Source organism: Channa argus, chromosome 9, assembly GCF_033026475.1.
Source record: "Channa argus isolate prfri chromosome 9, Channa argus male v1.0, whole genome shotgun sequence".
NCBI lineage: Eukaryota > Metazoa > Chordata > Actinopteri > Anabantiformes > Channidae > Channa > Channa argus.
This window is the reverse complement of record NC_090205.1, coordinates 6,554,511-6,566,932: the sequence shown is the minus strand read 5'-3', so window position 1 is coordinate 6,566,932 and position 12,422 is coordinate 6,554,511. Positions and strand designations below refer to the sequence as shown.

The 12,422-nt window shown below is 39.3% G+C and overlaps 1 protein-coding gene across 2 annotated transcripts; it reads left to right on the top strand.

Moving 5' to 3' along the window:
* The first annotated feature begins 6,917 nt into the window (after positions 1–6,917).
* On the top strand, positions 6,918–11,867 carry LOC137133063 (CD209 antigen-like protein C). 2 transcript variants are annotated; one of them, XR_010915203.1, is made up of 7 exons: positions 6,918–7,033; positions 7,122–7,211; positions 7,424–7,588; positions 7,890–8,032; positions 8,338–8,441; positions 10,221–10,300; positions 11,299–11,867. XR_010915203.1 is itself a non-coding variant. In XM_067516196.1 (6 exons), exons 1-6 carry the CDS (start codon positions 6,964–6,966, stop codon positions 10,508–10,510), a joined length of 726 nt encoding a protein of 241 aa, XP_067372297.1. In that variant the 5' UTR covers positions 6,918–6,963; the 3' UTR covers positions 10,511–11,867. The 2 variants fall into 2 exon arrangements, 1 of the variants encoding a protein (XP_067372297.1); XM_067516196.1 differs by lacking the exon at positions 10,221–10,300 and having other exon boundaries at positions 10,357–11,867.
* Positions 11,868–12,422: the final 555 nt, after the last annotated feature.

The window sequence follows — 12,422 nt, the reverse complement described above, 5'->3', positions numbered from 1 at the left end:
GATCTTGTGGTCATAGACAGCGACGAAGAAGAGGTGCAGTACTAATGTCCATATTTATGTTGAGGTAAGATCACATATCTGAAAATCTGGCTCACAGTCTACAGAAGTGGTTCCCAACCACAAACAGGGACCCCTGGCCTGTTAGTTTTCAAGCTACCCCCACCCAACTAGAGCCACATTATTATTACAAGTCAACAAGTAAGTAAGAGGTACCTGGGAAAAGGTCTTGTGGGCAGATAAAGCAAAAAGGAGTAATGTCAAGAGCAAAGTGTGTAACAGAGAAGGAAGTTTCCAAGATTCAAAACAGTGTGTGTTAGTGTGTTGGTGGCTCACTTACCTTTACTCATATAACTACTGGTTGGACAGTTTTTTGTGGCTGAGAGCTGATTTGAAGCAAACTGAGAATGTGTTTATTAGCAATGGCTACAATACATGTGGTCAAACACTGCTAGAGAAGATGCCCACTAACTGGTGACATTTAGGATTCCCCGATTAAAATGCTGCGTTCAAACATTGCTGTGCACTCCTAAAATGGGGGAGTACATACTGTATATTCACTGGTGTCATTGTTTTTTTTTTGTATTCCACATCTGAAATTGTGAAATGAGGTTGTATTATTCTTTAAAAGTCTTTTACCTTACAATTTAATAATTTGCTTGTTTTTTTCTTAGATATTTTCTGTCAAATACTTGCATGTTGCACATGTTGTGGGTATATCTCAAATATAATGTGCATTTCTTTATGTCGCACAGACGTTTCTCTCAAAGTTCACCAGCAAATCAGCTTGGATTGGTTTGAATGACATGGAAACAGAGGGAACCTGGAAATGGATTGATGACACTCCACTGACTCTGACGTAAGATTCAACTGGCGAAGCCAAACAACCTGGGTGCATAGATCCAAATCTTAATCTTGGTGAATCTTAATGCTCTATTTACTTGTTAGTCACATGGGGGCTAAAGAACTCCACTACAGCCTACTAATGTTATCTTTTAAATATGTTATGTCAAAGGTGACGGCAAAAAAATCTACATCCAGGAGATACAGACATAGTTTTCATCTGAACTTCTGTTTCCGTTGTTACATTTATTTGTATATTGTATTTACATTGTATTTGTAAGTGTTTGAAGTCAGAATACTTCACCAGAGATAACCGGGGTCATGATCCTTTTGTGTACTGACCTGCTAGGTACTGGGCAGGCGATCAACCTGACAATGGTGGTGGAGACCCACAGTGGGGTGAAGAGGACTGTGCACATCTCAGAGTTTACCCTGGCGTTATTTGGAACGATCTGTCATGTACAGCTTCTCTACAGTGGCTCTGTGAAAAATAGCTAATAGCAAAACAGAAAAATGAGTCTATTTGCTGTCTTTGGAAGAGTTTTGTGTGTTTCTTTCTAAACATAAAACTGCAAAAAAAGTTGGAAAGAAAGGTCACAATGCACAGGATTAGATTCTCAACAACCACTCTAAAGGGCTTAGTAATTAATAATAATTTCATTACTATTAATCAATAATGTATGGTTAATTATTAGCAGCCAGGTATCATTTGGTCATGATTTAATGTATATATGACATGAGTCCTGCTGCCTTCAGCTGCTGCCTTTTATGTTCTTTAAAATAAATCTACTTGTTGGTAAATGTTTATTTCAAATACATTATAAGATTTTGTATTTTCTGTGAATGATCTGCATTTGATGTCATTTTGTTTTTTGCCTCTCAGTGATGTTTCAGAAACAGCTTATGGTCTTTGTTAGGGTCTGTTAAAAGCACACAGCAAAAAATATCTGCATTGTGTTTGTGTGTGTGTGTGTTTGTGTGTGTGTGTGTGTGTGTGTGTGTGTGTGTGTGTGTGTGTGCGCATGTTTAGAGATATACAAGTCAATATAAAGCAGTAGAATTCTATAAAAAGTTTATAAGTTAACAAATAAAGGGTTGTGATAATCCAGAAGAATATGAAAAGTAAAGAAGGCATGTTAAAGGTTTGTGTATGCAGAAAACACAGTGGGATCGAACAAATTGCAATACAAAATTTTTGCAAATGATATTATCATGTGAAGATGATGAGATAAATTCCAACCAGCATGGTAACTTCAGATTGATCTAAAAGATGAAAACATGTATTTTAAAATTTATTTTAACATCCTCCTCAAGTTAAGTACAGGACTAAACTTGAGGATATTGCAGAGGCAATTTAGTTTTTAAGTGAGAGTGAGGGATTAAGAGAAGTTGTGCAGAGTTAGATCTTAGAAGCAGCCTGTTGTATCCTCTTCACTTTATGTCCAGGGATTGGGAATGAGTTTCTATCATGGGAAATGAAACACTTTTTAAAGTCTTAATTCTAACGATTGTCCCTCTAGTTTTTATTCCATTTGATCGTATTTCAAAATGATTTTGTATTGTTTTTATTAGAAATGTGTTTTGATTGCAGACGAATCAAAGAGCTGTTGCGTTAAAGAGCAGCACCACAACACAGCACACAATCACCGAATGAAGACCGATTTCCATGAGGGGCAGCAACTATCAGAAGTGATGTTGATCATAAAAACATTGATACCATTGATAAATCCCTGATATTGATACAAACATGGTGTGACTACATCCCTCTCATCTCTGTCCATGTCATGTCCTCCCTGTACCAGCAGATGTCCCCAGAGTCTCTCTTGTCTCCCTTAAATTGAATCCTGCAGCCTTTGTTTAGTTTTCTCACAGAATGTTGATGGTTCAGAATGAACGAGATGAGATTGTTGTTGGTAATTTGTGCTTATCATAAAGACTTTGTGCTGTCTGCTGCCATTCCAATCCAAAAAACTGTCAATATCTTTCCAAACTTTACCCCAGCTGTCCTCAGCACATCTACTGTATGTCCCCCACTTTGCCTGCCGCCTGGGTTGCACAACACCCGGTGGTGGGCCAACTGGATGCCCTGCCAGGTGCTGTTGTCCCAGTCAACACAGCTCCCAGCATCACAAGGACACACAAACCCCTCCACCAAGTTAAGGTGGTTACTCTCGAAGGGGATAGAGATAGGGTCCCGAGCTCACACATCTGGAGTTGAACCACAGCTCGAATAGAGCGAGTTGAAGTGGTTGCTTCCATAGTAGGTTTTGCAGCTGTTAAGAGACCTCAAGGTACGCTCAGAACATACTGGAGAATATGTATCTCATCTGGGTCAGTCTGGTCTTCATAAGTTAACATCAGCGTTAACCAATGATTTTGAGGAGCAAGATTCTAGTCTGACAAATGCTTCAGATGTTTGAATTTTTAATATATTTTATTAATATTATATTTATTTTAATGTGCCTGTGGTATTTGTTTGACAAACTTGACTTTTTGTACTATGTGCGAGCAATAATGCTAAAAAAAAACCTAGTGGTAACTACAAAGGAAAGTGGTGCATGTGTATGATGTAGGGTGTGTGTGGTTCAAAGCTGGAGATCATCACACAGGATGACGTGGTTGTGTTTGCAGAGAACATTAAACGTCTCCGACGGCTGCAGGCGGGGACATGGTGAGAGTCTCTGCTAACACATGTGGTGGACAAGGGTCAGCATGGGACAAAATTAAGCCTGGCCATGATTGAGAGGTCTCGGAACACATGGTGCATCATGGCCTGCTGTGTATGGGACTGTGTACATGTAGTATGATTTGCATTGGAGTTAGATTTTGGTCCACAGCACTGTAAACACAGAAAAACGACTTCATTAATTTGACAATGAGGGTGCAGCATTAAGAAACACATTGCAAAAAGCGACAAAACCACCAAATTGAGAAATGTGCTTTCAACCCTGTCAACTCTGTGCACTTACATTTTGTCTGGTTAATTAGGTTAGCAGGATATTAAGTAGGAAAACACTAACACTGGGTTAACAGTAATCATCACCAATATAGTAACAAAAAATGAATAATCAGAAAACGTACGTGTCACCCTGCCCCTTTCCCAACACACTGAGGAAGAGTCAGCTCCACAACCCCAATACATATTGTGTATGAAGCGGCCTTCTCTGTTGAGAATGATTCTACATAAGAACATAAATGGCTTCACATAGCCACCATCCTATTACCGCTATTTGGACACACTGAACACCACATCCAAAAATCACTTTTGTATGTTTGCAGCAAAGGTTAGGAAACTGAAACTGGATGCTGATGAAACCATGAAATCCTATTTGAAGTCACTTCCCTCTTCACCAGCATCCCCACTACAGATGCCCTGAGAGTTGTTAGGAAAAGACTTAATGAGGACCACGGGGCAGGAAACATCCCCACCTCCAGCACAACATAAGGACAATGGGTAGAGCTGAGACTCAGAGTCAAAGGAAAAACCAGGTGATTCCTTACACAGCTGGAGTGTCAGAGAAGCCCAAAAGGATCTTCAGAAAATACCACATACCTGTCCACTTTAAACTTACACTGACCACTTACACTTGTTCACCCAAAAGACCAGACAACTAAACACATGAAGAGCAACGTAGTGTATTGGAGATAGATCTCTAAACAGTGCATTGGACTGGAGAGAAACCAAAAAAAACTCCACAAGAGGACGGCCCAGACCAGGAGAAGCAACTCCTCAAGACCTGAAACAGCAGTGTACCTACACCTTAAGGACAAAGGACACTTGTTTGAGGACAACAATATCCACATTTTGGACAGAGAAGACAGATTCTATATTCTATATTCCATTTATGTTTATGTGAAGTATCTTGCTGTCGAGGCCTCAGACACAAATCTGTCTCGCATTGTCCATGCTGCCCTTTCATACATCTCTAGGAAGATAAATACCACTTCACATCCACCAATGAGGCCACACCTAAACACCCCGTCCTAGGGGAATGAAGGGTCTGAATCATTGCACCCTGATGGCTCCCCGCTGATCTCATCTCTCCTATTATCCATCTGAACAGCCTGTTCAGGCCAGGTGAGAAACAAAGGCCACCCTGGATGAATTAACTGGGTCCCCCCAGCCTATGTCCATCAGACTGAAGAAGCTCCTTTGATGAGTAGCGGGGTCCAGTTGACATTATTCAACCTACGGATAATCTCTGGTATAATTTACTACTATTTCTGATACTTACTTCTCGCACTTTCCTACCCACAGGTAATTTATAGTCCCTAATTAACCTAACATGCATGTCCTTCTAGTTGTGAGGTGACACTGATACTGACCACTCCAGCACTGTGCTGCCTCTCCCAGATAGAGAGCGGTAGAGTGGAAGGTATAGAGCGGTCGTCCAGCCATTCCGCAGTTGTTGGTTCGATCCCCGGCTCCTCCGGTGACATGGTGAAGTGTCTTTGATCAAGTCACTGAAACCCAGCTTGGTTGCTCACGCTGAGTGTTGGCCAGCTGCATAGCAGCTCCCCCATCGGTGTGTGAGTGCGAATGAGGAGCAGTGTGAAGCACTTTGAGGGCAAATAGGTAGAAAAGCGCTATATAAGTGCTGATTTTCAGGGAGGTTACAAATGTCCTCAAACTATTTGGCACTTCAGAAACTTTACCAATGTAAACCTCCAGTCTAGATGCGTAGTAACCTTTGCTAAAGAGCTGACCTTAAAGAGAATCCATGACCTCGGGAGCAACTATGTTGCTCCCGAGGCAAGTATTGTGGTTTAACTGTCATATGACGGACTCTGTTTACCGGTCTTTCCTTTGTTTTGACTCAGGCAGCTGAGAGGTGTGATTTCACAGAGCTGATTAGTGTTTGCTGTTATTGTGTTTAGTCCAGTTTGTATCAGCTTTTGTTCCTGAAATGTTTCCATTTGAACTGGGCCTATTTGGATGGACTGTTTCTTTTGTAGAAACTGAGTACTCAGAAAACTCAGAAACTGAGTTTTCACATAGTAAGATACTGTGTGTCCTGCACAGTATTTGGAGCAGACTACAGTCAGGTTGATGTGGGCTGTACGACTCAGACTGCTGTGTAAAAGTTTTATGTACAAGAGTTTCCCTAATACAATAATTTTAGAGGTTTTGTGCTCTTGCGCCAATTTATAAATGATGCATAGATAAAAGTGACTTATTGTAGGTTTGCCTGTAGTAGAATACCTGTCAGCAGGTAGCTTTCGCTTACTCCATCAGTGACATGATGCATTAAAGTTATGTTGTCCAACTATCACCTAATTTAGAAGCATATTTAAGTATTATCACTTAATTTTAGGCCAGTCATCATCCTGGGAGATGTACAGTAGCTTTCATGATTTATTTTTTTATATTGGTTTTAAATTGGTTCATGCTGCCTCATTAAATGTAAAAAAAAAAATCTCTCTTTCATTCTCTTTCTCTTTCTGTCTCTCACACTCACATACTCACACAAACATACATACACACACGCACACAGACACACACACAGAAACCATCCTGCCACTGGGTACTTGAGTGGCTTTATTTTTAATGTGTAAAGGTCAAACCAGACATCTTTTACTGGCAGTGATGTAATGATGGGGAGACAATAAGTCCTCCTTGGGACTGACTGTTAACAGCAGACAGTTACACAGCTCAGGTTTCAAATGTTCATGACAACATCATAGTGTTGAGTCCATAGAGAACTGGTTGAAGTTCATTTTAAAATTGGGTCTGTTAGTCTCTGAGTTTTTAATTATATAATTGTTTTATTATTATTTAAATCTGTACAGAAGACAAATGTAAATGACCTCACTGTTCTCGGTAAAAGTGATAAAATCTATTTCAATTTCAAGTTATGCAGAGATTATTTTTTTATACTGAAATGCATCAGAGTGTGTAGAGTGAAGGTGACTTTGTTTACAATGTTTTATTTGTGAATAATGTCTAAAGTGAACATCCCAAGACACAGAACTAAATACTAAAAAGAAGTGCCCGCCATTAAAACCACTGAAACTTGTCACTTCCTCTGAAGCTAAAGCACTGAGAGACTGAAACCAACAAAACCTTTGTAGTTTACGTGAAATGCAGTTTACCTTCCAGGAGACAGTTGTCCTCTCTGATTAATGGAGGAAGTATATGTCAATGTTGAATATGACAAGTCTGTTCATTCAAGACCTTCAACTGATCAGAAAGGTGAGAATGAAAATGTGTACAGACTGAGAGGAGGATAATCCATTATTTCTGTTGTTCGTCTGTCTTCACTGGTCTTTTCTCTGTTCAGGTCCCAGCAGATGTCATGGACCTGCTGTGCTCTGTCTGGGGCTTCTGAGTGTTTTCCTGTTGGCTGGACTCATCGTCCTCAGTGTCCACTGTGAGTCTGGTTTTCATAAGTTAAGTCCTGGTTTTATTCGTCTTAGACATTGTCTTTATTGCTGTCTTTTGTCAATTGACTTATGGTTTATTTTTAATTAATATTATATCTGTTATGATACGTTGTCAGTGTAGGTGACATTTAACAAATGTAGACTGGATGAAGATTAAATTATGAGCATCAGATACAAACACGTCTCTTCATTATTTCAGATTATAACTCGGTGCTCGGTGCAGCTGCAGAACTCTCCACCATTAAAAACAACTTGACTGAACGTCTCCAGGACGCTAAGAACAAAGTGTCGTCCTTGACTAAAGAGAGAAACCAGCTGAATGCCAGCATCATTCAAATGACTGAAGAGCGGAAGAAGCTCCAGAGTTTGTCCACATACATTACATGACATGGTTCAAATGCTGTAAATATAATTATCCATATGAAACTGTGCATGTTCAGGTTTGCACAGTCCACTATAGTTCTGCAGATACTAAGGACCAACAGGACACATTCTCTGTGCACATTAATGCACCGATGGACATTTACTGTTGTGGCCTTTTGTGGCCAAAAAAAAAAAAAAACACCAAGCTGTTTAATCTGCAGTTTTTACCTCACACCTTTCTTTTGCAGTAGACGACTGAGTGTCTGGACAGATTTTTAATATCTGTAATTTTTTTGTCACAGAAAAACCTTGTCCGACAGGATGGACGGTGTCCAGCTGCTCCTGTTATTACCTGTCTGCTGAGTCTGGCTCTTGGAAAAAAGGTGGAGCGGACTGTGAAAATCAAGGAGCACATCTGGTGGTTATAGACACGGCTGTAGAACAGGTGCAGTGTTTTTATCTGTCTAAATTATTAATGCTAAGCAAGAATTTGGAGGTAAAATCAATAGTGTTTATGTAGAAAAGTGTGTTAAAGCTGTAATTGGTTTTCTTAGATACTATTAAAACTTAAGTCATGTATTTAATGAACTTTTATAACAAATGTGTTTTAATATAAACGTTGTGCAATTATTTAAATTAATCATCAGATATTTTCAAGTAATGTTGTTTTCAAGTACTGTTAAAAATCAGGAATTCTACTTTTTTTCTACTATTTATGTTATTATACGTCAACCTTTTTATATTGAACAGAATTTCCTCTCTGGATTCACCAACGTGTCAGCATGGATTGGTTTAAGTGACATAGATGAAGAGGGGACCTGGAAATGGATAGATGGATCTCCACTGACTTTGAAGTAAGGCAAAAATGTTCTTTACCTAGTAAAAATCAAAATATCCTCCTATTTAATTCTCACAATGTGGCCCTCATACTCACTTCCTGTCTTGGACTTTTATTTTGTACACTTCCTGTCCCCAGTTAATTTCTCCAGCTTCACCAGTGATCAGAGCTCTCAATTGTTTTTACCTGTTCCCCTGCCTTTTGACCCAGCTCTCCCCCTGTTCCTGGTCAGATCATTGTCTTTGTTGTCCATGCCACACACCGTCTACGAGTTAGCCAGTTACCTGTCTCGTGGTTTTTGAACTCCTGACTCTTGTTTGTAGGGACTTCTGTTTTCTGTATTTTGGTCTGAGGTTTGGTTATGGTTTTTGACTTTCTTATTGTAGCCCTGTTCTGTCACCATTTGTTTCTCATATTGATTCCCATCCTGCTTTGTTGAGCACATGTTCATTTTCCAGATAATTCTTTAGTTGTCCTTGTCCTGTCTTCTCTTACTTGCTCCAGTTATCATTTCTCTGTCTAGTACTCAGTTCTCTTCTGGTTTGTGTTTCCAGAATAATTTGTGTTCTATTCTTAGCCCAAGTCTGTGTTTTGCCCTCCGTGTTTTTTTTGGAGAGATTTTTAGTTTTATACCTCGCGTGTCTCTAATTTAGGTTATTTCTCATGCCCCCTTTTCCTTTGGGTTGTTCCCCTTGTCTACCCCATCTCAGTTTCCGTATAGGTGTGCACGTGGTGATCTGTTTCATTAGCCCTGGTTTACTGTCATATGTTGACAGTAGCTCCTGTGCTCAGATTTTTGTATTTTAATTTCTTGTTATATTGTCAGTTAGTTTGTGTTTCTGCTTTCACTGCTATTCGGCCTAGTCTCAGTTTTAGATTTGGTATTCAAACCTTGTGTCTACTTGCATCCCTCTGGCAGTGTTGTCTCTTGGGTCCTCATATAAAACCCCTGACACTAATTTGTGAAGCTGGATGCAAAAGTTTTCGTCTTCTTATATTAAAATGGCAAAAGAATCTTTCAAAAATACAACATACAAATTAATGCATATTCTACTCGTACAAATGTGTTTTAATCATCAGAAGTAACAAAAAAGTTGAATATTTAGAGTGAAACAAAAGTTTGCATCCCCCTATTTTGGCCAAAAAAAAATCCAACATTCATGACTTACAGGGTAAGTACAGCTAACTTACTGTGTACTTATTAGTAACAATGGTGTAACTCCATAGTACCTCTGGATACATATTTGTTACTTGTTGAAAATAAGCAAACTTTGGCAAAATTGATAAGAAACAAGTATTTTATAGTTAAATGTTGTGAATACTCATTTTGTTACACTTTTATTTTCCAAAGTTTGCTTAATATTGTCAAGTAACGAGCAGCTCCCCCATCAGTGTGCGAGTGCAAATGGGTGAATGAGAAGCAGTGTAAAGTGCTTTGACTACCAAGAGGTAGAAAAGTGCTACATGAGGGCAGAGCATTTGCCACATATCCACGGGTACTACGGAGGTACACCACTGTAAGTCATGGGATGTAATCTTTTTTTCAGCAACAACAAACATTTAAATGATCAAGTTTTTGATAGTAATACAGTGTAGTTATAGTAAATGAATTACAATGGTGCAAAAGTTTGCATCCCTCCAGATAAATTTGCTTTAACTTTTAAAAGGCTGAGTGTGCATTAAATACAATGTTGATAAACAATCTTTGCTTTACTCTTTTTACTATTTTTACATGAGGGGATGCAAACTTTTGCACCCAATTGTACATGCACTGACAAACACAACTACTCCACAGCTGCCATAAACAGTCCTTGTGGTGACCTGTCTTTACTGAGGACGTGAAAGACCAGTAGTACCATCAAGTTCCTCTGAACAGTAAGTCACATACTTACATTACTGTGCTTGTTGTGGTGTCGGTTTGTTTTGTTCAGGTCCTGGGTGGAGAACCAGCCTGATAATGGAGGCAAACATGAAACGACTGAAGAGGACTGTGCACATATCAGAGAACACACTGCAGAGTGGAACGACCTGCCTTGTGAAACGTTCCTGCGCTGGATCTGTGAGAAAAAAGTACAACATTGTTGAATGTGTTGACATCAGAGATATGATGATGCTGACACAGTGTCATCTTTGACCCTGTACTGTTATGGACATTGTATGATCCAGTGGTGATTTATCCCACTTTGGGTACAAAAATGAAAACTCTGGGAATTTCAACACAACCTGCAAGTTACAGTTTAGTTGGTACAAAGTATTTGTAAATTATTTTAGGATATCAAGACTGGATGTGCAGTAATAAACTGGATAAGTCAAATGGATTGGAAATGAAAAGCATTATTTTTTTAAATCCTTCAATACATTTATTTTTGTTAAAAGAAAAAACAGTTCAATTTACAGAAAAAATCTAATGAACAACACACAGTACAAAATCTGAGTGAAGCAACAATAATGAAAATGATGTATTTCTTTAACAAACCTGTACCAGCAGATGGCCCCAGACTCTCCTCCCCTCTGACGACCTTTGTTCTCCTCCCCCTGCACACGCTAACCTGCATCTTATCAGTACAATCACCCAGACCACAGAGGCTGGCAACAAACACTCATATCTACTCACCCCTTTGCATCTGCTGCTGCATGTGTATGAGTTTTGTGGTTTGCTTAACCTTTCAATCTGTGCATCTACCATTACGAGACATTACTATGTGTTGTTAGTAGTTTATCTGCTACTGTACTGTGAGTTAGCTCAGAGACCCTCTGCTGTTTGAAGCAGTTTGTTGAATAGGAATGGCAGCAATCTATTTCCACACTCATCTGAGGGGCTCTCTTTTACCCAGCTTATACTATAGACTCACCTGCCACATCTTCATTTGCAGAGTGCTGCCCACATCCTGTGGAAAGGAGACCCCTCATAACCAGAAAGCTACAATAGTGCATAAAAATAACCACAAAGACTTAAAAACAATGAAGAAAAAAAATCCTGCAAAGGTTCAGTGCAAACAAAGACTCATGTTAAGGTTGGAGGATTATTAACATGTACTGGCTGAGAGGAGGATGCTCTCCTGGACAATCCATCCCACCCACTGCAGAGTGCTGGAGGGTTTATGTTCAGTCACTGATCGCTGCAAAGTGGACCGCAGAGCACCACCAGTGAATAACTCCTCACCCTTCAGCACAAGGCAACTGATGGCAAAAAGAAAAGCCACTAGCAATAAACCTCACCTGCTACTGGAAAATCATTGCAGGTGAGTGTACCTAAGGGGCAAACGTCATCAAGGAAAACAGTGCCTACTTTGAAGAATCGAGAAAAATGTTTTGCTCTGAATTTTGTTTGCTGTAACGTTTTTTAATTGGTTTAGTTATTGTAAGTGATGTGGTGCTAAAAAAAGATTTTGTAAACTTAGTCTGTCAAACATGTGGTCACCATTAAAACTAATTACCTGTCTTTTATTGTGTGTCTTCTATCTTGTATGTGAAACAACAGCAGTGTTTGTTTAAATGTCTAAAAACTGTTTGTGCTAGGTGTGGGAAGGAACTGAATTCAACACCACCTTTATCATGGTTACCATATTTATATTGTGTTTTTTTTTTTGTTTTTGTTTTTTGTCCTTTCAGCTTATGCCGTGAGTTCAGGGTCACCACAGCAGATCATTGTCCGCATGTTGATTTGGCACAGTTTTTACGCCGGGTGTGGAAAAGCAGAGTCATTGAACAGTTTTTACACTCACTGCAACAATGCACCCTGGGAAATCTAATAGTTTTGCTTCTTTAAAAATTCGGTGAACTTCCACTTCCAGTTAAATTATTCACGTCATTGTTTCAGCTTGAAAGAGGTCAAGTCAGAGCAACTCATGTTTGTTGCTCAGGTTGTAAAGTGGTCTGAAGCTTTTCAAGTAAATGATGTTAATGAGCACAATGATGACTTTATAACAGTACATTATTATAATAGAGATACTCATGGTCTGAGCTGTGAATTGATGTATATTATTATCTGAAATTA